Below are 26,436 nucleotides of genomic sequence, written 5' to 3' on the forward strand. Positions count from 1 at the left end.
CCTATCTATAAGAGATTCACTGTCAATAACGAAGACACAAATAGATTGAAAGTGAAAAGATAAAGATATAATAGCCAAAAAAAAGAAGGGGCGACTATACGAATAGACAAAATAGACTTTAAATCAAAAAGTTTACAAGAGGAGAAAAACATTGTATATTAACAAATGTTTCAATATAGCAAGAAAATATAACAATTGTAAATATTTATGCTCCTAATAGTAGACCGTCAAAATACATGAAGCAAAAACTGACATAATTGAAGGAAGAAATAGTCCTACAATAATAGTTGGAGACTTCAACAATACAGTCTCGATAATGCATTGAATGACCAGACAGAAGATAAGTAAGAAAGTAGAGGACTTATACAACACAATACACCAACTAGTTCTCACATATATACAGAATACTCTATCCAAAAAAGAGAGTAAACACATTTTCTCAAGAGCATGTAGGACATTTCCCTGGATAGCCCATATGTTATGTCAAAAATTAATCTTAACGTAAAGAACTAGAATAAAAGAATAAACACAGCCCAAGCTAGCAGAAGAAAATTAATAATAAATATTAGAAGAAAAATTTTTTAAATTGAGAATAGAAAATAATAGACAAAATTAATGAAACCATAAGTTGGTTTATTAAAAAGATCAACAGAATTGACAAAACTTTAGCTAGATGGACTAAGATTTAAAAAGATAAAACTCAAATTATTAAAATCGGAAACGAAACAACATTAACAATTCCAAAGGAATAAAAAAGGATTATAAGAGGACACTATACAAAAATTAACTCAAAAAGAATCAGACCTACAAACTATAAAACTCTTAGGAAAAAATATAAGGCAAGAGCTTCATGACATTGGATTTGGCAATGTTCTCTTCAATATGATACCAAAGGTGTAGGCAACAACAAAAAAAACAGAGTAAAAAGGCAACATGCAGAATGGGGGAAATATTTAAAAATTGTATCTCTGATAAGGGATTAACATCCAGAATAGATAATGAACTCCTAAAACTCAGCAACAAAAAAAATACATAACCCAATTCAAAACTGAGCAAGAGGACTTAAATAGACATTTATCCAAAGCAGATGCACAAATGGCAGATAAGCACATGAAAAGATCCTCAACAGCACCCTTAGGGAACTGCAAGTCAAAGCTACAGTGAAATACCACCTCATATCTAATAGGAAGGCTACTATTAAAAAAATAAAATACAATAGCAAGCGTTAGTGAGGACGTGGAGAAATTGGAACTTTTTGCATTATTGGTAAAATGGAAAATGGAAAACAGTATGGTGGTTCCTCAAAAAATTAAAAATACAATTGCCATGTGATCCAGCCATTTCACTTATGGGTATATACTCAAAAGGATTTTGAGCAAGGCCTCAAAGAGATATTTGCTCATCCATGTGCATGGCAGCATTATTCATAATATTTAAAAAGTGGAAGCAATACAAATGTCCATAGATTAATAAATGGATAAGCAAAATCTTGTATATGCATAAAATGGAATACTATCCAGCCTCGAAAAAGAAAAGAAAATTCTAACTACTTGTTGTAGTATATCTACAACATGAATGAACCTTGAGGACATTATGCTAAGTGAAATAAATCGGTCACCTAAAGACAAATACTCTATGATTCCACTTATTGTGCACTTAGAGTAGTCAAACACACAGATACAGGAAGTGGAATGGTGGTTGCTAGAGGCTGGAGGGAGAGGTGAATGGGAGTTACTGTTAAATGAGTATACAGCTTCAGTTTTGCAAGATGAAAAGAGTTATGAGGATGGATGGTAGTGACTGGTGCACAACCTTACGAGTGTATATAATACCACCTAACTGTACATTTAAAAAATGGTTAAACTGGTTGATGTTATGTTATGTGTATTTTACCACAAAATTGAAGCAATGTAAAAGGAAAGTAACATAAGATATCTCAGGCCCTGGCCAAGAGACTAGATGGACCAGGTTAACACCAAAGTACCTTGTAGCTTTAACATCCTATAGCGTTATTCTCAGTGTATATGGAAAATAATTTAGTTTCTTTCCTCAGGTCTTTCCATGCCTTCATCAGCACATGGTTCTTTCCATTGCGTATAAACACTGAAGAGAGGTAAAAGTGAAACAACTAGGAAACCACATTTGCAAAGCTGATTCATATTACTCAAGGATGCTAGAAAATTGCAATTTTTTCAGTTTAATTCTAAGGCTCCTCCTTTGATAAGAAAGCAAGTATCTTCATTTTGCAATTTACCTCTTCAGCAATTTTTCATATACCAATTGCTTATAATATCATGTAGTAAAAAAGAATGGTGTTTTAATATGACATAGGCACTCCTTATGCAATAAGATTTAAATTATGTAAAATGCATTTCCATCATGATTTTGATGTTGTTACTTTCCAATGGTCATATCAGGCATCAATGATGTCAAATATTCATGTTTTTTAACTTTATATGTTTTATTTTTGTTTGTTTGTTTTGCTCTTCACTATGCCTCATAGACTATTATATCACCTATCCTTTCTTAATTTTCATTAATATTGGTTCTGGTTACTTGCATTAATCTTCCATTTCATATTTATGAAGTTGGTCAAATTAAAGTGCTATTTAATAGAACTAAGTTTCTTTTGGAACTCAAAACACATACAAAATATCAAGTGATTAACATAAAAAAGCTAGCTAATTATAAAATTTCATTTTGAAAGAAAATCTAGCTCATTGATCAAATGCATATAGTTAGTTCTTTTCATATAAATGTAGTCAGTGGTTTCCAATCTTGAGTGTCAGCATACTTAGTATTACTGCCTTGCTACAAAATCAAGCAATATTTTTAATGTACTTGATTTAGAATTAATAACTAATTGGCAGGTGTTTTCCACATATTTGTTCCTAATTTGTGAATACAGTAAATCAGTAACATAATTAAAATTATCTGATGAGCACTGAGTTTTAAAATCAAACCTATCTGAGGAAAGCAGTAAGAGTTCTGTTTGATACCATCATATTAAGAGATAGTGAGGATCAAATTGGCCTATTATGTTGCTTTAAAAAAATTTCAAGGGAAAAGTTTCCATTGCCATCTTAAATTCCATTCTTAGTGAACCGTAATATGAAAGCCTGAGAAACTGTGGCAAATAAATATTACCTTCAGTGAACAAGTACAAAAGACTGAGAAAATGTTAACTGAAGATTTGGTACATTGTCATCATTATGCTTTTCTGTATTTTTCAAGTTTTTGCCAAATAAATCTGATTTTTATGTTCTTTTAACTTGACTTTTAAAATAGATCATATTCACGTGTTCAAAAGTACAATAAAATAAAAAGATACACGCAGAATTCTTGACCTAAACCCTTTCCTCATTAACCACTTTATTACTTAATATTTCTTTATGCAAATATTAACACACATTTTTTGTTTCCTTTTTCCTTTTACAAACTATACCCTTTTCTGTACCATGTTTTTATTCTCAAGTTAATGATACATGTAAGGGATATATTCATGTCACTACATAAAGAATTTCTTCACACTTGTTCAAATTGCACAGTCTTCTACCCTGTGGATGAACTATTGGTCACCTGTATGCATGACCGAAGAGCTACCTATTACAATCTTTATCTTCTGCAATCAATGCTGCAGTTAATTATCCCAAAGTAAAACTGATTTGTCAAAAGGTTAGTGAATATATAATTTTGACTAAAGACTAAATTACATGTTCCAAATTACCCTTGGTGGTAATTATGCAATATTGTATTTCAACAATGGATTATTTTTATAACCAAAAAATATATATGAGGAAATAAGAAAATAAAACAATAAAAACTGAAATTAATAATTTTCATATAATTTAAGAAAGCTAATTTATAGCTGAATGTCTACAAACAATATAACCCCCAAATAAAATCTTATTAAGGAAAAGTCACGTGAAAAATTACAGTTGAAAGCATGGAAAACATTACTTTCATTTTCTTTTGTTTCCACCGTAAGAGGTAATAATTAAATAAAAGGCCAACATTAATATGGAAAATCCATCAGCTCAAAACAAATCCAAAGATTTTAGACATCTTGATGACAAATTTCACCATTTAAGTTGGCTATTTTTGTCCTTTTTTAGCATACATTTTATGATTAACAATATTTTATAGGAGAGGTCCTCAAAGGATGTTTCAAGGACACCTGAGGTCCCCAACACCCAGTTAGAGAATCTACGAGGCCCTCTCTCTTCCAACCGTGTGTCTATGTGATGATAGATTTTATCCTGCAAATGTAAGTTATTTGATTATGCTAATGGAGGAAAAGTTCAATAATCTCTTTATCTAAAAGATTCCTTTGCTCACATTCAAAAGTATGTCACAAAAGTTTGCAGCTGGAAATATGAGAATCCACCTGTCTTCTGTTCAGGCACACATTAGAGAAACTCACAAAAATGTAAAAAAACAAGAAGCCACTCTTTCACTATTTTTCAAAATGTAGTTATTTTTTGTAAATACATTGTTTAGATTAGCATGATTATTATTTTGACAAATAATAAATTAACTTTTTAAAATTTAAATGAATTAAATATTTTAAAAAGTCTCAGTTTCCATGTACAATATAATATATATCTATATACGTAAAAATAGAAATGATCCACATAAACAAAACTTTTGGGGACTGTCAATAATTTTACAAGTGCAAAAGAGTTCTTAAGACAAAAATTTTTGTGATCATCTGGGGAACAAAATGAGGTGGAACACAATTTAGTAATTTAAATTAGCATTTAAAGAGACGTCATACAAAACTGCCAAGAAAAAATAAATTTAAAATAAAAGCCATAGTATATGTTTAAGATTAATCTAAATGGATAAAGTTTCAGAACATATTCCTAGAGAATTAATAATGATCACGTTTGAGAAATTCTGGAGAAAAGTATCTGTTGGGAAGTGTGAGTTCAAGGATTTCAGGACTGATCAAGAAAAAAGACACAGCAAGGTGGCAGCAGTACACAATGGGCTTTATTTGGGTGGCAATTGGACAGGTTGCATGAGAGGATAAGTTATTCACAGCAGGAGACCTTCCAGAGGCTTTGTGTGTGTGTGTGTGTGTGTGTGTGTGTGTGTGTGTTTAGGGACACCACCCATAAGGGGAGGAGAGCAAGGAAATTCCTCAGAGAAAGAAGAACTTCAGTAGTGAGCTTATGTGTCTATGTGATGTCACTCATCAGCATAGCATGGTGTCTTTCAGTTGGAGAGCTCCAGAGGGCAGCAGTAACTTGGGATCCTGCATAGGTCCAGAGTTAGTCTTATCTATGGCTAGCAGAAGGTGGGTGCAGTTTTGAAGGGTGTGCAAAGCAAACTGATTCTAAATGGTTAAAATACGCTTATTTGGGGCTATATTTAAAACCATTGGATTTTAAATATAAAATACACAAAATTTTGAATTTGGTGCTAGTGAGGTTTTTGAGCTAATGGCCCCAGCCTGCTCTGAAGAAGAAAACAACATTAGCACCAATATACAGGACCCTTCTTTGGCTCATTTATGTAACAGGAATGAAAGTAATGTTGAATGAGGGTGGAGATGTTGCAGAGAAATGGTTATCTTTCTATTGAAAACTTGTCAGTTTACTATAATATCTGAGCAGATACCAGAAGAAATCATCAAATGATTATATAGCTCATAATGTTGGGAAGTTACTATTACATTTTTTAAAAGACCTACATAATTATGTTTTGTAAGCTCAACATAATTTTCATCTGTGATAGCAGAAAGGAAGAAGAGTTGAAGCCTCTTTTATTTTTTCCCCTATAAGTCTTTTAATTTTGCCTCAACTAATTTAGAAATATTTGATCTTAAATATACTACTGTCAAAAGTCAATAAGTAGCTGAGCTTATTCCTAAAATGTGAGCTAGATATTCTGAGTAACACTGGAGTGATAGACTAGCAATCAAAACTGAGCTGCTGTACACCATTCCAGTTAATGTCTTTAATAATTCTTTGGAGTTAAGAAATGAGGAAAAAACCCCGATCTCATACATGTCAATAAGATTAAAAATAATATTACAGAGTTCCAATTCTGGGTAAATTGGAGAAACTCTTCTACATTTGTCTCTATCACTCAATTTGTCTGTAACACTTAGACAAAATGCATGGATAATCTGTTTGAGGATTCTGAAATATAAATGGTAGCAGGCATATTGCTAATAGAAAAATATCAGAATTTCAAATACTAGGAGACAATCTATCAGAGAACCAGTTTTTTTTCTTCAGAATCCCTGGACTGAACTGAAGGCAGTCCAAAACCCAGAAGTGGGAATCAGCATGGCCTGAGAGAGGTCCAAGAGAAGCCTTCTAGTTCAGGTTCAACGAGCAGGAAAGAAGTCTCCTGGTAGTGACAATGGCAGCAGGGAGGGAGCTTGTAAATATCTGTCTGAGACAGGGCAATCTTCCTCTTTAATCAGAAGAGTTATGGTCCCAAGATGGCAAAGCAAATATACCTACTGCTTTTATCTTTCTCTTTCCTCTGGCTAACTGACCCTGAATGAGGGCACATCGGTGGTAGAGAGGGGATAAATAAACCCCAGTTTTCTGATTATAGGATTGAAAAATGAAGACTCAAAGAATAGGTAAGTAGGTGAGAGATAAAAGAGTAGGAAGAGCTTGGAAAAGGAACCACATCAAGTTATTTATGAAATCTTGAGCTCAGCCCTGAGCTATGAATGTGTGGATGTAATCTTAAACAGCACAAAGACGTTGAGAACTGAACTAAGAGACATCCTACCCCACAGGTCCTGGAATGGCCATTGGTTCATATGTGAGACAGATCTGAAAATTAGTGCAAAAGTTTTGAAAATGAAACTGATTTTGAATCCACAAACCACAGAAGGCTGGTCACAGTAAGTGGTCTGAATTTAAATAAATTGATTGCCTGTGAAAATAAAAATATAAACATTCTCCAAAGAACTGAAATAAAACCCAGAATCTCATAATATTCAAAATCCAGGATATAATCTAAAGAATGTTGGCCTATGAAGAACTAGAAAAATCTTATGTTAGTGGTAAATGCCAGTGACATACTGAAACGTGCTTTATTATCTAAAAACTACTTTAAAGCAACTATTTTAAACATTTTCCAAAGAGTAAGGGTGAACCACCTCAGAATAAATGGAAAGACAGTTCCTGTAAAGACATACAGTATATTAAAAATAAATGAATAAATATTAGAACTAAATTTATAGTAACAAAGATATTCATGGGTGTGCTAAATGGATATGACAGAGGAAAGAGTTTCTGAACTTAACGAATTACCAATAAAAATTGTCCAATCTTCAAAACAGAAGGAGAAAATATTAAAGAAGAAGAAGAAAAAAAAGACACAGAGCCTCAGGAACCTGTGAGACAACACCAAAATGTCATCAAATCAAAGAAGGAAAGGAGAAATAAACATCATAGAAAATGTATGCATCTACATTTATATATGTATACCTATGTATATGTATCTATAGAACTAATGTCTGAAAACTTCCCAAATTGGCAAATGATTTTGAAAACACAGATTCAAAACCAGCTGTAGTCTTGAAACCCAAACAGATAAGCCCAAAGACGTTCATGCTGCAGGCATGTCACTATCAAACTGCTAAAAACTAAAGATATACAAACAAAAAAGTGTGTTATTTATAGTACAACAATAATTCAAATAACTGTGGATTTCTTATCAGAAACAAATGGAGGTCAAAAGAAGGTGAAACGATATTTTTAAAGTGTCAAAAAAGACAGATCTGTCAAAATAAAGTTCTGTGTTCAGCAAAGATATCTTTCACAAATGAAGGTAAAGACATTATTGTTCTCAGATAAAGGATGAGTAATACAATGCCTGCCAGTAAACCTGATCCGAAACAATTGCTAAAGGGACCTCTTCAGACAAAAGAGAAATTCATACAAAGAGAAATTCTATCAGAGGAAACATCAGACTTCAGGGATGAAGAAAGAGCAGGAGAAATGTTAAATATCTAGGTAAATATAATAGACTATTCTCCCCTTGAGTTCTTTAAAATACAGTTAATGATTGAAATAAAAATGCTTAACATTGCCTACGAGGTTTTCACTAAATTCGGATGTAACATAGAAGACTACTAAGACATAAAGAAGAGAGGAGTATAAGGATCTATATGGTGCTACAATTTTTACAATCCAATTATAGTGGTAAAATATTGGCTCTAAGTTAAAGAGGCACATCATATTCACAATAGCAGGCACAATCACAAAAAATCAGAAAAATGTATAGACAGAAACATAATAGATAAAATAAAATAGAACACTAAAAATATTCACAAAACCCAGGAGAAGGCAGAGAAGGGGAAATAGAAGGACAGAAAGCAGAAAGAATAAACTGAAAACAAATCAAAACAAAAATTGCAGATCTAAGAGAAATGTAAATGGTCTAATCTCATGAATTAAAAAATATATACTATCAGAATGAATAAAGTAATTAAATCAACTGTATGTTCTCTATGAAGCTACTTAAAATATAATAATATAGGTAGATTATAAGTAAAAGAATGGACAAATATATATTGTTCAAACACCAATCCAAAGAAAGTTGGAGTAGCTATGTTAATATCAAACAAAGTAGATTTCAGAGCAAATAAAATTACATGATATAAAGGGGAATACTTCATAATGATAAAAGAGCCAATTTTCCAAAGGAAGAAAAATGACAATCTTTACATGTGCATTCATCTCACAAAAAAGCTGCGCAGTATATGAAGCAAAAACTGACAGAATGGAAACAAGAATTAGATGAATTCACAATCACTCTTTGTGACTTCCAATCTAAGAAACTAGAAAAAGAAGAGCACAATAAACCCGTATCAAACAGAAGGAAAAAAGAATACTACAAATAAGAACAGATATCAGTAAAATAAAAAACAGAAAACAAACAAGGGAGAATTCAAAGAAACCAATGAAGATTCTTTCAAAGATCAATACAATTAATAAACCTCTAGCAAGACTCACCAGGATAAAAGGAGAGACAACACAGATTGCTAATATCAGGAATTGAAGGTATTTCACTACAGATGCAACAACATACAGTAAAAGAATTTTAAAAAAGGAATAATACAGACAAACCTATGTACACAAATTCAACAATGCTGAAGAAATAGAACGTTTCCTTGAAAATCACAAACCAGTGAAACTAACTCAAGATGAAATAGGTAACTCAAATAGTTCTGTAACTACTGAAAGAATGTAATATGTGGTTAAAATCCTTCCGAAAAAAAATCTATAGAAGCAGATTGTCTATCCTCTGAACTTTACCAAAAAGTTAAAGAAATAATACAATTTCTACACAATCTCTTTAAAAAAACATGAGGGGGGAATATTTCTTGACTCATTTTATGAGGTCAGCATTATAAGGATAACTTAACCAAAGATAGTACAGGAAAAGAAAACTACACAAACCAATATCACTCATTTAGGTGAGCACAAATGTATTCAATGAAATTTTAGAAAATAAAATTCTGCAATACACATACAAAAAAATACATCACCATCAAGTGGGGTTTATTCTGTGAATTGTAAAACTGGCACGATACTGAAAAATCAATTAATATAATTCAATTTATTAACAGTTTAAAGAAGAAAAATTATTCAGTAATGTGAATTGATGCTGAAAAAGAATTTGACAAAATTCAACATCCATTCAAGATAAAAACCCTTCACAAGCCATGAACGGAAAAGACTTCTTTATCCTGATAAAAGATATCTTGCCAAAAATTTCCAGCTAACAGGCAACATTCAGGTAAAAGAATGAATACTTTTTTTCTAAAATTGGGAACAAGTAAGGAAGTCCTCACTCAACCCTCCTATTTAACATCATACTGGAAGGCAAATGCAGTCCTAAGTAAGAAATAAAAATAAAAAGCATACAATTGGAAAAGAATAAATAACTTTAGTACAATTTGCAGATCCACTATTGTTTTCACCGAAAGTCCAAGAATCTACAAAAATATTCCTAGAACTAAAAAAATGTATGCAATACAGTCACAGAATATAAGAAAAATACACAAAAAAATCATATTTCAATATACACGCTTGCAAGAAACAACTGAAACCAATTTTTTTAAAAAACATATCCATAGTTCCAAAAATATAATGCTTAGATACTAATCAAACAAAACTCATGTATGGGATCTGAATGCTGAAAACTACAAAAAGTCAAATGAAGCAAAAAACCAAAATACATTAATAAATGGAGAGACATACCTTGTTCATGCATTTGTAGAATCAACAAAAAAAGTAGAAAATTTTCCAAAACTGATATCGACTCTATAGAATTCTAATTAAAATCTCAGCAGTATATTGTTTCATAGACAGACATGTTCTAAAGTTTAAATGGAAGGCAAAGAAACTAGATTTTGCAAAAAGTTTTTGTAGAAGAAGAGCAAAGCCATACAAATCATACTACTTGATTTTAAGGTATATGTAAACTTATGGTAATTAGGGCAGTACGATAATGGTACAGGGATAGACACATAGATTAGTGGAATGGAATAGTCCAGAAATAGATGCTTATAATCCAACTATGTTTTAAAAGTTTTATTTTACAAAGTGCAAAGGCAATTCAATGGAGAAAGGATAGTCTTCTAACAATGGCTTTTAAACAATTGGATATCCATATGCAAATAGGTGAACTGAAGCACAAAACTCACTTCTTATATAAAAATGAGCCCCAATCATATATTAACACATATATGTGGAATCTAGAAAAATAGTACAGATGAACCAATTTGCAGGGCAGGAATAGAGACACAGACGCAGAGAACGGACATGTGGACACAGGGAGGGGGGAACGGGGGGACAAAGTGGGAGATTGGGATTGACATATATACACTGCCATGTGTACAACAGATAGCTAGTGGGAACCTGCTACATAGCACAGGGAGCTCAGTTCAGTGCTCTGTGGTGACCTAGATGGGTGGGATGGGGGGCGGGGAGAGGTGCCAGAGGGAAGGGATATACGTATACATATAGCTGACTCAGTTCGTTGTACAGAAGAAACTAACACAACATTGTAAAGCAACTATACCCCAATAAAAAAAAAAAAAAAAAAAAAAAACGATAATGCATGAGACAAGAGTCCTGCTAAGTTTTCTACAAAGTGGCCCATTATATGCATGTGAGGAAGATAAGAAACTACCACTCTGGAAGACAAAAAAAGCCAAAAGGCTAATCTTAATTATTGAACTGCCCCGTATTGGTCTGAAGTTTTTTTAGAGTGGATCATGGAGGCAACATCTGGGGGGATTCTCAGTCTCACTGGCTGACTGTGCTTTATTAAAATCATTGAAGCATAAAAAATGAACCCCAAATGGATCAAAGACCTACATTTAAAACATAAAAGTATAAAAAGTTTAGAAGAAACTTGAGAAAAAAGTCTTTGTAGCTTGGGGTTAGGTGTAGATGTCTTAGACATGATACCAAAAGAATGGTTCATAAAAGAAGATTAATAATTGGATTTCAAAATTAAATTTTTTCTTGCTTTCTGAATGACACTAAGAGAAAGGAAAGATAAGCCACAGTGTAGGGAAAAAGAACCTACAAATCACAAATCTGAGCAAGGAATTGTATTCAAATATATAAAATAATCTAAATTCAACAGTAAGAAAATGTGCAAAAGGTGAACAGAGACATCACTAAAGAGGCTGTTTGGAAGGCAAAAATGCATTTATAGAATTTATAAAGGACTCTTGAACTGTAATAGTGAAAAAATCCAATTAGAACATGGGCAGGATATGAAGAGACATTTCACTCAAGAGGATATACAAATGAGAAATAAGCACATGACAAGATGCAGGAAACATGCAAAGAAGCAGGAAACATGAGACATGATGAGGGAGGAAAAAATAGTCAACCAGAACTGACCCAGAAATGACATAGATGATAGAATTAGACAAAAACATCAAATTATTATAACTGCATTCCATATGTTCAAGAATCTACAGAAAAATTGATCATGTCAAGAGACTTAGAAGATAATTAAAAAATAAATTTGTACATATTAAAACTAGTGTCTGAAATCAAACGTACATGAGATAGGACTAACAGTAGATTAAACATTGCAGAAGAAAAGATTAATGAACTTGAACACATAGCAATAGAAACTATCCCAAAAGTAATACAGAAAGAAAAAAAAAACTAAAAAAAAACCCCAAAAAAACCAAAAACAAAAAACAGAACATCTGGGAACTGTGGAATAAGTTCAAGTGGCCTCAAATATGTGAAATTGGAGTCTCACAGGAGTGTGGGACAAAAAACAATATATGAAGAACTAATGACCAAAACATTTCCAAATTTGGTAAAAAGTATAACTCAAGTTTGTCAAGAAAACCCAAGTACAAGAATGAAGAAAATTACACCAAGGTATATTGTATCCAAATTGCTTAAAATAAGTTATAAAGAACATTCAAGAATCTGCAAGGACCAAATGGGTGGTACACTTTATGTACAGAGCACAAAATAAGAATGAGAACAAACTTTTCATCTGAAATCACTCAGGTCAAAAATAATGGCTCAGAATTTTTAATTTACTGAAATTTAAAATATTGTTAATTTAGAATTCTATAGCCAGCAAACATTCATTTCAAATATGAAGGTGAAATAAACATTTTCTTAGACATTAAGTAGGTGAAGTTAATCATCCTCAGCAGACCTTCGCTGTAAAAATGCTAAAGGAAGTCATTCAGGCATTTGGGAACAGACACCAGTTGGAAATCTTGATACACATAAAGAAATAAAGCACTGTGGAAATGGTAACTATGTAGATAGATGTAAAAGCCTTGTTTTATTTATTAATTAAGTCATGTTAAGAGCTAATTGACGATTTAAAGCAGAAAACAACAACAACAAGAAACATATAGTATAAAGATATGGTAGGCAGAATAAGGTCCCCTCCTCTGCAAAGATGTCAGTGCCCTAAGCTTAGCCATCTATGAATACATTAAGTTACAGGGCAAAGGGACTTTGCAGATATAATTAAGATCCTAGACGTTGAAATAGAAGAGTATCCTGTATTATTCAATCAATGAGCCCTAAAAAAAAGAGAACTCCAGCTGGAAGAAGTCAGGAGATACAGCAGAAGGGAAGTCAGAAATATTCCAGGTCTGAGAAGGATTTAAGGCACTGTTTTTGGCACTGGAGGAAGCACCCAGGGGGAGGCCTCTGAAAGCTAAGCACAGCCCCTCCAGGTGATAGACAGCAAGGAAAGAGAACCTCCATCCCACAGTGGAAAGAGGGTGAATTCTGCCAACAACCTAAATGATATTTAGAAGAGCTTCTTCCCCAGAGCCTGCAGCAAGGAACACAATCCTTCCACCACCTTGATTTTATAAAAATTGTAAAACTAATTATAGTATTATTATATTTTTTAATACCCTGAGCAGGTCCCAGCTGAGCCTACTTGGATTTCTGACTTACAGAAACTGGAAAATAATAAAGTTGCATTGCTTCAAGCAACTGAATTTGTAGTAATTTGTTACCACAGAAATAGAAAACTAATACATGATTTGATATAAAAAAATCTGATGACAACAGTACAAGGGCTAGAAGAGGGTATTATTATTCAATATGTGAAATAGTATCATATCACTTGAAAAATGACTGTGAAAATCAACTGCTAAAATAACAGAACAATAAACTATAATTAATGAGCCAAAATAGAAAATTAATGATGGATTAAAAATACTCTGAAATCTAAATAAGGCAGAAATAGAAGAAAAAAGGGAACAAAAAACAGATAAGAAAAATAGAAGAAAAATAGCAAGACTTAAATCCAACTAAATCAATAAGATATTTAATATAAATTGTGTAAACATTCCAATACAAAAGCAGGGACTGTTAGAATTAATACAGAAAAAGAAATAGACCCAACTATACACTGTCCCTGAGAAACAATTAGGTTAAGATTAAAAGGAAGGAAAAATATATGCCATGGAAATGCTAATTAAAAGAAAGGTGGTTAGTTTTACTGATATCAAAGTAGGTTTCAGAGCAAAGAATATTACCAAGGATAAACAGGATCACTTCTTATTAAAAAAGAAGTAAATTCATCAGGAAGATATAATTCTAAACTTCTATGCATATAATAACAGAGCTTCCAAACTCATGAAGCAGAAACTGCTATAATTACAAGGAAAAATAGACAAATCTATATACTTTCGTTAGAGAGTAAACAGCCCCCTCTTAATAACTTATTGAGCAAGTAGACAAGAAGTTAAAAAAGGATAGAAAAGACTAGATCAACATTATCAATTGACCCTAACTACTGATGTTTACCAAAACTCCAACCAAACCAGCAGATTACACTTTCTGTTCTACTGTACAGGAAATACATTTGAAAAGATCTAAATCAAAAAAGTGTCTTTTCCATAACATTAGAACCAAATTAGAAATTATGACAGAATAGTATTTGAAAAATCCCCATGTATAATATTTGGAAACTAAATAACACAATTCTAAATAACCTATAGGACAAATAATAAAAGGGAAATTACAAATGTTTTGAACTGAATGGCAAAGTGTACACAACATGCTGAAAGTTGTGGAAGGAAATTAAAGCAGTACATACAGTGGATTCTTGAGCATCAAATGTATTCATTAGAAGAGAAGAAAGGATTCAAATCAGTGCCTTGAGGTTTAAATTTAAATAAACATAAAAAGAAGATCAAGTTAAACCACAGATAAGATAAAACAATAAAGATCAGACTGGAAATTGATAGCATATAAACAAGTAAAATTTAAAAAAAAATAATCAATGCAACTAAATCTGTTTCTTTGAGAGACCAATATAACTGATAAAACTGGCCACACTGATCAGAATATAGAGAATAAAGGACAGTGAGAGTGTGGCCGACCAAAAGAGCAAGAGAACCATTCATGACTTTTGTTTTTCAAAATGGGCTGCACTAAAGGGTAACTCAGGAAGCAATATCAGTATTTTATTCACACCGCAAGTTACTTATGACCCGTATCTCTTGCCTTTATTATTTATTTGCATCATATCCTATGACTTTTGTAAAAGTATAAGTATCCAGAGCATGTCTCTCCAAAGTAATTTAGACATTAATTGTACTGAATGTCCATCAGTTCCACAATGTCAGGTGGTAGGTTGGTAGTAACTTTTAGTTACTGTTTGATTCCATGGAATGTTAAAAATTTTCCTTATTGCAGTTATCTCCTGGCTCTCTACAGATTTCTTGAAGTTTTGTTGTTGTTGTTGTTATTGTTGTTCAGATAGTATTGTTATTATTTTACAAATGATAGGATTCACTTCTGTATTTATTGACCAAATGTTAGAGAAAAAATAAAAAAGAACAATTCCTACATGACCAAGAGGTGCCATTCAGAAAATAGGTGAGTTCAGAGTAGGGTTCTGATTCAAACAATGAGAAAATTCTGCCTTCTCTTTTAATTGGGGATTAAAAGTAATATGTAGAAAAATAAATACATACTTCTCTATAGGCTTTCAAATATGACATTGTTCCACTTTAAGTGTACTCAGGAAATTCTGGGCAGAAGAGAAATAAAGATAGAAGAAAAGGTAAGAAGCTATATTAACTACTCACACCAATTAATTATTGGTGCTGAGGAGAAGAAAAAGACGTGCCTAGATCTTTGTAGGTTACCTATCGATCTACCTAATTTTCTATTATCTGAAAATTCTAAAATAATGATTGGATAAGTATTAAGGAGAAAAAAATATATTTTTTCTTTCCTTGTATTCCCAGATTGCTAATCTTTGAAATTAAGTGGGATCATTAGGAAGAAAAATGTTTTATCAAATTAGAAAATATTCTGGTTTTGATAAATGCTTACTTTTTGACCTTTCGGTGAATTATATATTATATAATATTGTTATAAATTACCAATCCTCTCATAACTTGCAGTCATTAAACTGACTTAAAATATCTCTCTGCATGTTTGAGTCAATTATATTACTGATATACAAGAGGCTGGTTTACTGTCTTTTATGTTTGTATATATGTTTTACATTATATAACATTGCATAAAAGTTAAAGAGAAAAATTCTGACTTTTCATTTTTAATAAAAAGAAAAGTATTTTCTCCTAATTTTCTTAACTTTAAGAACTGGCTAGAAATAGGTAGGAATATAAAATACACTGCCTGAGGGTCACTGCAGGAATAGAGGTATACATTCAGATACCTACTTGCACAAATATCTCTGGCCATTGTCATCAACTGTTGATTTTAATGTTCGAAGGAAAACTAAAGACACAATTGCTTTAAAGTTATACTACTCAGTGTTTTTCATCTATTCTCAATTGTCCCTGCTTCCATTATCCCAAGTCTGAACCAGCTGTTAGTGGATCATTCTTCACAAATTTACAAAAGATTCAGAAAATAATGAATCATTATACTTTAAAAGAACATTTTACAAAAATAACACTCTACTGGCTGTATTTTTAAATTTAAAAGTTACTTCCAGGTCTTTTCATCATTTTTTGAGTAGTTTGGGAGAGCATTTTATTTAACTAAGGGCTAGGAATCTGATGGAGGATGGGCATGGGTTAAAGCAAGACAAGTAATTTTGATCCTCTTTTTAAAAATTTACCCACAATTTGTATATAAGTGTGTGTGTGTGTGTTTGTGTGTGTGTGTGTGTGTGTAGTATAATTATCTAGTAAAAAGAGTTCAGAAATGTATAGAAAAGATGGCCAGCAAATTCAGCAATTTAATAAAAATGTAGTAAGGTATAATAATAAAATCAAGGTAGCCACTGGGAAGTTAATGAAAAGAAAGGTTTTAGGCATTTGGAAAACTTACCTAAGATCCAGTAAAGAGCAGCTATGAACATAAATATGTTGAAAAGTATTGGAAAAATACCAGTAGTGCATCAATGTTTGGCAGATGAGTGAAGTCAGTGATTAGAAATAGAATATTGAAGTCATGGGGCAAGATTTCTCTGAAATTATCAACCAGACCTACCTGTAAATTAACCCACATTCTCTTTATGTTCAAGGTGAATCTTCCTTACAAACGTCCTAACACTCCAGTCACTTCCTCTGGTCCTCAATCAACTTTGTAATATTTCCCATTTAATAGCTGGTTCCAACAAGCTGAGGTAATAGGTGCTGTACCTTCAATACTTTTCTTATTCAGTGAATGTACATGTACATTTATTCTTTAAGTCATTGCAGTCTGAAATGTTACCCAGGCCATGCAAATGATATTGTTCACCATAAGGTCTCTTGTAAACTCATAATTGCCAAATTCACCAGAAATATTTCAGTTCCCTACTTATTGATCACTTCTGCTTGCATTTACTACTTTGGAAGCCTAGAACCCACATTAGAAGTCTTGAAATTAAGCCTTTATTGCTTTTGCCTCTGTGACACACTTGTACACACAACGGCTTTGTTTCAAACACTATCTGATTATATACCTTCCTCTTCATTTCTTTGTCTTTTAGCACAGACCCTACTTATCTCTGACTTGAACTCATTTCTTCTCCCTGCCTCCATCCTTCTCTCTCTCAGGTACCCTGCTCCTGAATGGCAGCTCATCTTTGTCTCTTAGAAGAAAGTCCATAGTCCCCCATGATCTGGCCCCTTCTGCTTTGCAGCTACATCTCCACCTAATCCCCAAACCAACTGACTAACATCACCATCACTCCCTCCCTAAAACTTTCATATTCCAGTAACAGTTAAGGTATTAGATCTTTTTTCACATCTTACACTCTTTTTGCTTTTGCAGATGCTATTTTATCTGTCTACAATACATTTCCCCTCTTTGTTCTACAAAATAATACTTTTTCATCAATAGATTTATCCCAAATACCAAGTCTCTTCTTGTGCTACATTAGGTTCCCCTTCTTATTATAAAAGTGTCTGTAAATACCTATAAAAAATGCACTTACTATATGCTTTTGTATTCAGCAGCTCCATAAACAATCAGGGACTTTAGGAAAGTTGATTATTTTAAGTTTTTGAGATAAAACTGTAAGTGCCTTGAGGGATATAATGCTCTATTAGATCTGTTAGTATTCTGAGCCTAACAAAGTATGAAAAATATAGCCAGCACTTCTCATTTACCTGCTGAATAAATATATAAGTGCAATACAAAATAACATCAAAACTATAGTCAAAAATATTCAGTTGAATTCCCAATATATTGATAAGGTAATTAAAAAAATCCATAAGAAATGATCACCATCAGGGGAAAGTGGGATTATAAGATGTCTGAGGCACACTCAGGGAAGTAATTTCAGATGTATTCCTAGGTCAGACAGCATTTAAATTCCTTAAGTAAGAAAAAGCCACTGGCATTGAATTTGTCTGCTTTTCTGTGATAACTCTAAAATCTCATGGCTTAAAAATGTGTTTTACTTCTTATTTATGTTCTGTGTTTGCACCTGCAGATCAGCTGTGACTCTGCTCCACATGTCTTCTCCATGATGCCCAAGGTAAAGGAGAAGTCTCTGTTAGGGTCATGCTAGTTTCATGGCAGGAGGAAAGTTCAAGAGAAGTAATATGTGATTCTTCTTGAAGCTTAATTTCAGCCATAGTGTATATCCTGTTTGCTTATATGCCAATGGCCAGAGCAAGTCATACCATCAATTGGGTGGAGATGCATAGGCCTTCCACTGGAAGCACCACACTTCACATGGCAATGAGCAGTGATGTATAACCTCTTAAAGGGAGGGGAGATAAAGATTTGTGAAAAACTATACACAGGCATTGAGAAATATCGTAAGAAATTCATAGAGGGAGTTAAGGGAAAAAAAAAGATCCTTAACATTTGGTATGGCTGGTACTGTAAACTAGCAAGGATACCTTTTAACTAATTGTTGAAAAAATAGACTATGCATTGGAAGAAAGGAAATGTGAGGGAAAAGTTGCAAAGAGCAAACAATGGAAAAAAGAAGAGCTTCTTCCAGAGCCAGGACTTGGCAAGAAAGCAGTGAATGTGAAGAAACATTTGACTGGAGTATTTGGTTGGGACTTCAATATACTTAGAGATGAAAGGAGTTGAAAAAGGTCCATGATGAAGTCCAAATTAGCAAGAATAAAAATTTGTAGCAAATAAGAGAGAGGTATGCATTATAAATTGGGGAGAAAAGCATGTAAGAAGTCAAATATTGTAACTGAAGAAAAATAAGATAATGTGGATAAAGTTGGTGCTTTTATTTTATTATTAATTTTTGCAACCTCAAAGTTTTCATTGAACATCTGCAAGAGGTTTTGTAGGAGGTAAATAATAAAGGATACTTTTAGAGAGGGCTCAAGATTTAAAATAGGTAAGCAGGGCAAGAGTCAATAAGACTGGAGAGAATGATTTTTCTGACTGAAGTAAAGGCAAAATGTGAGAGAAAAGCACAGCTGTCTGGTGGCATTAGTCAATGCATTCCCTTGACAGGGTCCAACTGCATCATCCAGAAAGGGGAATAAATCAATGGTTGATTTTGTGAACACTGTTATTTTAAAGAAATTCGTTCCAGGAATTCTAAGATATGGGAGTTTGTGACCATAACAGGGAAATGTGACTAATAAGAAGAAGTGGAGATAAAGCAGTGTTCTAGTAAAGAAGGTCAGATTAGGACATATAATTGATTCTGTTAGAGGAAAAGTGGGAGTGGAAGGAGGATGATTTGCTTTGGAGGTCAGTGTGATGCAGTCACAACAGGATATTACATACATGATTGATGTGAGTTGCACAGAAGAACACATTCCAGTGTTTATCTCCTTATGAACCCCAAAATAATAAGTACAGACATAGAAATAAATATTCCAGATTGAATGCAGATCATGATAGACTTGAAGATTCAAACTTTGTTAATTGAACCCACTCATACCCAAATAATCCTTCCTTTAAGAAAAATGTAATCACATTTAAACACTCACAGATAATCTAGTGTGGAGATGGAACATGTTATAACTATATTAAAGTAGAAATTACAATAGTAGAATGGATAATAAAGGCTTAATATGCTACATCTGCCAGATGACGTTTCCTTTTTCACATCAGACTCAAATTAATGTTTTAGTATAAAAATATATGCATAATTTTACATATACATACATATATAACATACAGCATAGTACATATTTATATACTGCTCCCTATAAACTTAGTCCTTTTTAAAAAACTTTATATTATTAACTAATATTATAACCCACATTTTCACAAGAGCATACTGAGCACAAGGTCTTGCCCGTGACAAAATACACGTATATTTCCTACCTTAAATTCTTTCAGAAACAAAGGACAGTAGATGGTTAAGTCAATACTTAAGAAACTAAATAGCCACTGTAAGTTACCTTTGTTTATTGTACATAATAAAGAGGGAAAGATATTAGAAATACTTACAGATATTAAAAATAGATATAGATATATAGATACAGTTACAAACATAGTACTCATCTCCATATTTAAACCTATTCTTCATGCACTGAAATCTTCCTCTTGGGCTGAAGGACAAAACTTCCATCGATGATAGCACTCGATAACTACCAGATTCTGCACACCAAAAAAAGGCTCTGAAAGTCTTTTCTCAGAAGGCCTGGCACTTTGGACTCACCCATGAGCATGTGCAGTTTCTATCAACCTGCCTAATAACCATCTGGTCTATTCCATTATGTTATCCACAAATCCCAATTAATTATAGACTTAGAGAAGGAGAGAAAAAAATTCTCAGTGATTTAATATTCTCTTTACCTTTCAGCATGAATTTTGCGGTTAAAATACCTTCACTCCAGGAAAGGAAAAACCAAATAACTCTTTTAGATCTATATGCTATTCCCGGTGTTGTTCTCCAGTCTCTTCAAGAAATTGGAGAGATAGCTCATGGTGGGAGGTGCATAGGATATGGAAGAAGACACTGATTTATGTTTCCCCTTCCCAGCCCTAACTGATAGAAAACTCATGGCTAACTCTTTAAATTCATATTTTGTCTATTCCAGAAAGAACAAATTACATTCTGCTTCTAGAATCCTGTGATTATGGTTATTTCTAATTTATTTTAAAACAGAAGAAAAAAGTCAAAGTGCATTTGTGTAGTGTTACTACTAGTATTTCCATATGGCTGAAGCATGGGCTATCTATGAGCGGATGGTTAGAGAAGGTAGCTGATGATCATAAAAGACTTCCTATACCATGAAGAGTGGTTTTTATTTTGTCTTGAAGGTAATGGGAAACACTGACAATTTTAAGTGTTGAAAGGTTGATAGGACAGAAAGTTGGAATTGTGAAATTGAGAGTAGAGGAAACAAACAACTTGCAGCCACACAAGAAAAATACAAAATAGAATTGGAAAGGGCAGCACTCATGGAAAGCATGGTAGAGAAAATAGAGTATATTTGATAGATGTTAAAGAAATACAGTGTACATCTTGGTGACACATTAGATTACCAAAGTGGAGATAACTAGGAAAACATTAATCTATCTTCTGCCTCACAGAATGTCATGTTAACCCAGGCATGCAATAGAGTAAAGAAGCCAAATTTGGAGGAAAAGATGTCATCTTGATGTCATAAACTTAGTTATTAATGTCCATTAATATTTCAAAGGGTAACTATGTATTCAATTACTTAATTTGGTAAAACCTGCAAATACTGTTAATTAGAGTAGTTGAAGCAAGTAATTAATGTAATTTAAAAGTAAAATCTAGTATCATACTTTACTGTACTTCATTTGACATTCTTTCAACAACTACAAAGCCAGAAAAAGGCAACTACTCCCTTATAGACTCTTTGTAAAAGAGGATGACAGTGTTAAATAAGTCACAGATCCTGCCCTTGAGGCTGTAATACAATGTAACAGATGCTACCCTAGAGCTGAGGAGATTTCCTCTAGGTATAGAAGAGGTTTATTAAGAAAGTCTTGAGTGCTGAGTTTACATGGTTTCCCTTTTAATAAACATATTGCTAAATGCAACAAAAAGATACATACTAATTATTATCTGCTTACCATTAACAATAACGATGATATCACGGAAGTCAATTTCTCCCCTAGCCTCCACTCTTCCTTCACACCTGTATATACCTTCATCACTTTTATTGATGTTGAGAATCTGCAGATTATTGTTGGCTAAGATAGCAAACCGATCTGTAAGGTAAGCAAAGGGGAGGAAATGATATCAGTAATTGAAGGCAGAGTCCAGCATGCTTTAAATTGCTAAGCGTTAAAATATGGCACTTGTCTGACACTATCAAACTTTTCATCAACAAATTCAAATTTGAAAGTAAAATATAATTTCATGACTTCAATTTTTCCATTCTACACTGCCTGGTTACACATTTTTCTCAAAAATACATTCAAGATTTTATTTCCACATAAAACGGTTAGGGTATTATTTTGCCCTTGGTACTTTGAACGCAGAAATGATACACAAAAGAACAAAGCCGAGAGATCAGATATAGCAGACACAAAGACGTTTTGACTGCAAATATGTAGCAACTTGGGTAAGGAAAAGGGTTAGAAAATTGATTGAATATCCTTCCTCACACAATAATTAAACTAATAATTGCACATACCCTGAGGAGGCAGCTAAAATATATAATAATATTCAAGTCATGTAGAGGGCATATAAAATGGTCATACCTCAGATTTATTTGAAAGATTTTTTTTCTAAGTGCAAGATAATCCGTTTTAGGAAGGAACAGATTAGACTTCATTAATTTTATCTCGATTCCATTTTATGTGTGAGTATATGCACATGCATAAATACAAAAATAAGCTGTTATAGGGCATGCATTAGCTGATTGCTGAAAATAACCTGGCTAGCCTAAGTAGCATCTCAGCCTGACAGTATTTTCCATAACGCCTGGCCTTAGTTTTTAATCATCACAATATCGTTGCAGTCTTAACACCTTGCCCCTTCCTATCAAGTAAAGAATGTTCTCATATCCAGTTCTATTTTGAAACATGTTATAAATGTAATATCCTAAATTTCATTTATCAATTCATCCATAGATATCATCGAACATCATCTGTTTGCTAGGTACTGTATTTGGATACATTGATGAATAAGAGAAAACATCCTTGACCCCTTTGGGACTTTTGGTAAGGTAGAAATGTCATTGATTTAAGGTACCCACCTCTGGATATCTACTGTTAAAGCTACTTTTTGGAACTGTTCCAGTATTTATTACTCTTCCCCTATCTGCTGGCTTAATAGAGGTATTAGGGCAAACACAGAAGCCACATGAGGAAATGGTCCAGCCCCCCTCAACCTGGATCACTGAATGGATGGAAGGGTAGAATCCTGCCTCTCCCCCTGCTGTCAATTGGACTTTGCATGAGTGAGAAATAAATTGTTATGACATTAAGCCATTCACATTTGGGGTTCATTTTTCACAGCAATTCCTTAAGTCAAAATAGAAGTTTGGGCTTTAAATACAAATAAGGAAGTTATCAGACTACAGAAGGTCATTAAAACAGGTAAGCATGTGGTTATTGATTGTCTAAGAGATAGTTAATAAGGAATGGAAATGTGTAGATTCTGAGGCTACCTCCGAAAGAAAATACCAGTTACAAGGCTACAGATACATAATTTTCAGCCCAGGAGGTATAAACTTTCCCAAAATATTTATTTCACCTTTTGGGTGATTCTAAGAAGAGATACAAAAATGTTTATGCAGATGCTTTCCCCTGCTACATTTTCTCATCAAAGAAGAGACTGGAGAGAAAGAAAGGCAATCTGCAAGAAATGTAACTTATAGTAAGTCCTGGAGTAACTCAGAACTCTTAAAAATGCATGACATTTCAAGGTAAATGTAAAAAAACTCTATTCAAGTGTGTTGCTGGAAATTAGAATGAGCAGCAATTACAATTGACCCTTGAACAACACGGGTTTGAACTGTGCAGATCCACTTATATGGGAATCTTTTTCAATAGTAAATACAGTACTACACAATCCGAAGTTGACTGAATCTGAGGATGCAGAACTGAACCACAGATATGGAGGAACCTCGGATAAGGAGGACCAACTATAAATTATACTTGAATTTTTGACTGCACGTCGAGTCGGCACCCTAACCCCTGTGTTGTTCATGGGTCAACTGTATGAATTAAAAAGTTCAAATTTAGAGAGGGATGCAACGAGTCATAACTAAATCACTGTAATATTATATTTTCTAACTCACTAAAATATGTATCATCCTTAACTAAAAATTCTAAGTATATGTGTAAAGTCCATGGAATGATGTTAGCAAACTCTCAAACCAAAGAGCATTATTAATATGTATTTACAAAAAGCATTTGAAGAAAGCACTGTTTCAATCAATCACACATAACTATGGATATTGGAACTATTTAACTATTAGAGATGATCTATTTATCTCAGTTTTACAGACATCCACATTTTCATTATTGCAGTAAGAAAATAAATGAAATCAAATAATACACAATAAGGTGTCTGCTTTATGTTTCTTTAAGCAGGTTATTTTCTAAGTCCCCTTTTCTTCTCATTCCATGGCCACTGAATGGTTTGCCTCATCTACTCCTATGCCTTCAACCTATATTTTGATGATTCACAATTTTTCTTCAGACCAGATGATTCCTGTGATTCCAGAATTGTGCAAGAGTCAACCAGATGTATGAACTTAGAAGGGTTGTAAATACTTCAATCTCAGCATGTTTAAAATTTGGCTCACTAGCTCCACCTGAAATTTCTCATACGGTACTCTCCAGTTCTGTCTTCACAGGTCTTTACATTGAGCTAGTTGCCCAAGGTAAATTCCTTGAGTCATCTTTGACTTCTCCATCTCTCTCAGTGTGCATATCCAATCAAACCCATATCCTATCGCTTCTCCCTTTATCATTTCTTAGTCTAGAATCTACTTTTCCCTCAGCAATTATTTCATTTGGATTTGAACTGTTCTCATTGCCTGGAGCTTGGCCTTGACTCTCATCCAATTCATTCTCCTCACTGAAGCACTGATATCCTTCTAAATACAAATTAGGTCATGTCACTGCCTTAATTAAAACCCTTTAGTGATGTCACCTTTGGATAGATTCTAAACTTCTCAATAGAGATGTAAAGGCCATATTGGCTTGGCTCAACCTTCTTTTTCAGTATCCCTTCTTATTAGTCTTTATTTACAAATCCTAGTTATTATAAGTATTCTAGTTGTACTTATTCATAAATTCTAGTTATAATGAACTTAATTCAGTTTATGAAACGTGCCACTCATGCTTTCACCTCTGGGCCAATTCATACAGTGTCCTCTCCTCTTGAAAAGTCCCCACCATTCTCTAGCTGGCTAATCCCTTTTCATCTTTAAAGGTTGCTTTTCTCTCTCAGCAGGCACCTTGAACCCTCTCCTCTGCCCTAACTAGTTCAGGTGCTCTTTGTTTATCATCTTCTATCACTGCACTTTCCTTATCATATACCTCAACATACCTTGTTTTCATTGATTGATTTTTTCCACTAGATTATTAATATGTTGAGGGTAGTGGACTTGTTCATCGTTTTAACCATGAATCACCACCTTCTAGTACACTAGATGAAATATACTAAGTGTTCAATAACTGTTGAATGACTTTTTATACTGGAAGTAGATTTCATACAAATTTTATTGAACAAGATGATTTTATCCATAGTTTTTGATGCCAAAAGGGTACTTCATTAGAAAATGCTCAAAACATTTAGGAAGTCTCAGAGATAACTTTCAAAATGGCTGAGGTAGAATGGGCAACTGCAATAGCATATTCTTCCATCAGGGTTGAGACTAAAAGTCAGGATATTCAACTTTTATAACAAAATGTCACCTTTACTCCCTAAATACTTGGATTCTTTAGCATATGGATTTCCTTTCAACAAACAGCATGGTAAACCTCCACTTTGAGTAGTCTGTGGGAACATTAATTCTGCATATTTGTCACACAGCTGCTACCAAAAGCATGGTTAATAAGATGGACATTTCCAAACCTTCATTGTTTCATATGGAGACTTTAAACTTTATTCCTGTGCCACACTAAGGCTTCAGAAAGTTATCTGTACACACTGCATTATTCTAAATCCCCATATGTGTTCCTTTCATGGTTGTAAACTTAATCTTATTTCATTAGTTTTAATAAAAGGATCACATAAGGTATAAAAATCTGAAGAATATTACTTCTTATAAATCTGTTATGAATGTAAAAAGTGTTTGATAATGAAGTATGTGGCAAGTTTCTCAAATATTAAAAGGTTAGAAAAGTTTGTTCATCTTCACAATTCCCCTACATCCTTTACATCCCAAAGTCAGAACAAATTTTACGTCCTTTTTAAAAAATTCTATTTTGCCTTCCCTGCAACTCAGCGTTAAGTTTCTATGTTTAACTGATTCCCACGAATTAAAAACCCAATGAGAAGGAACAAGAAAAATAAATGTTATTTATTGAGAATCCGATATATAGTCAAATATTTTATTCATTCACTTAAATATTTATGAGCCTA

At 33.1% G+C, this 26,436-nt stretch overlaps 1 protein-coding gene across 1 annotated transcript in view; it reads right to left on the minus strand.

Annotated features, from left to right (window-relative positions):
• The window catches only part of NCAM2 (neural cell adhesion molecule 2), a 200,320-nt gene extending 174,402 nt beyond the window's left edge, over positions 1–25,918 (minus strand). The window contains exons 1-3 of the mRNA XM_061192956.1: positions 25,883–25,918; positions 22,865–22,871; positions 21,963–22,100 (exon numbers count right to left, since the gene is read on the minus strand). Of these exons, the coding sequence (XP_061048939.1) occupies positions 21,963–22,100; positions 22,865–22,871; positions 25,883–25,918 (181 nt within the window). The remainder of the gene's footprint in view (positions 1–21,962; positions 22,101–22,864; positions 22,872–25,882) is intronic.
• Positions 25,919–26,436: the final 518 nt, after the last annotated feature.

The sequence above is a fragment of the Eubalaena glacialis genome, chromosome 6, assembly GCF_028564815.1.
Source record: "Eubalaena glacialis isolate mEubGla1 chromosome 6, mEubGla1.1.hap2.+ XY, whole genome shotgun sequence".
Lineage (NCBI taxonomy): Eukaryota > Metazoa > Chordata > Mammalia > Artiodactyla > Balaenidae > Eubalaena > Eubalaena glacialis.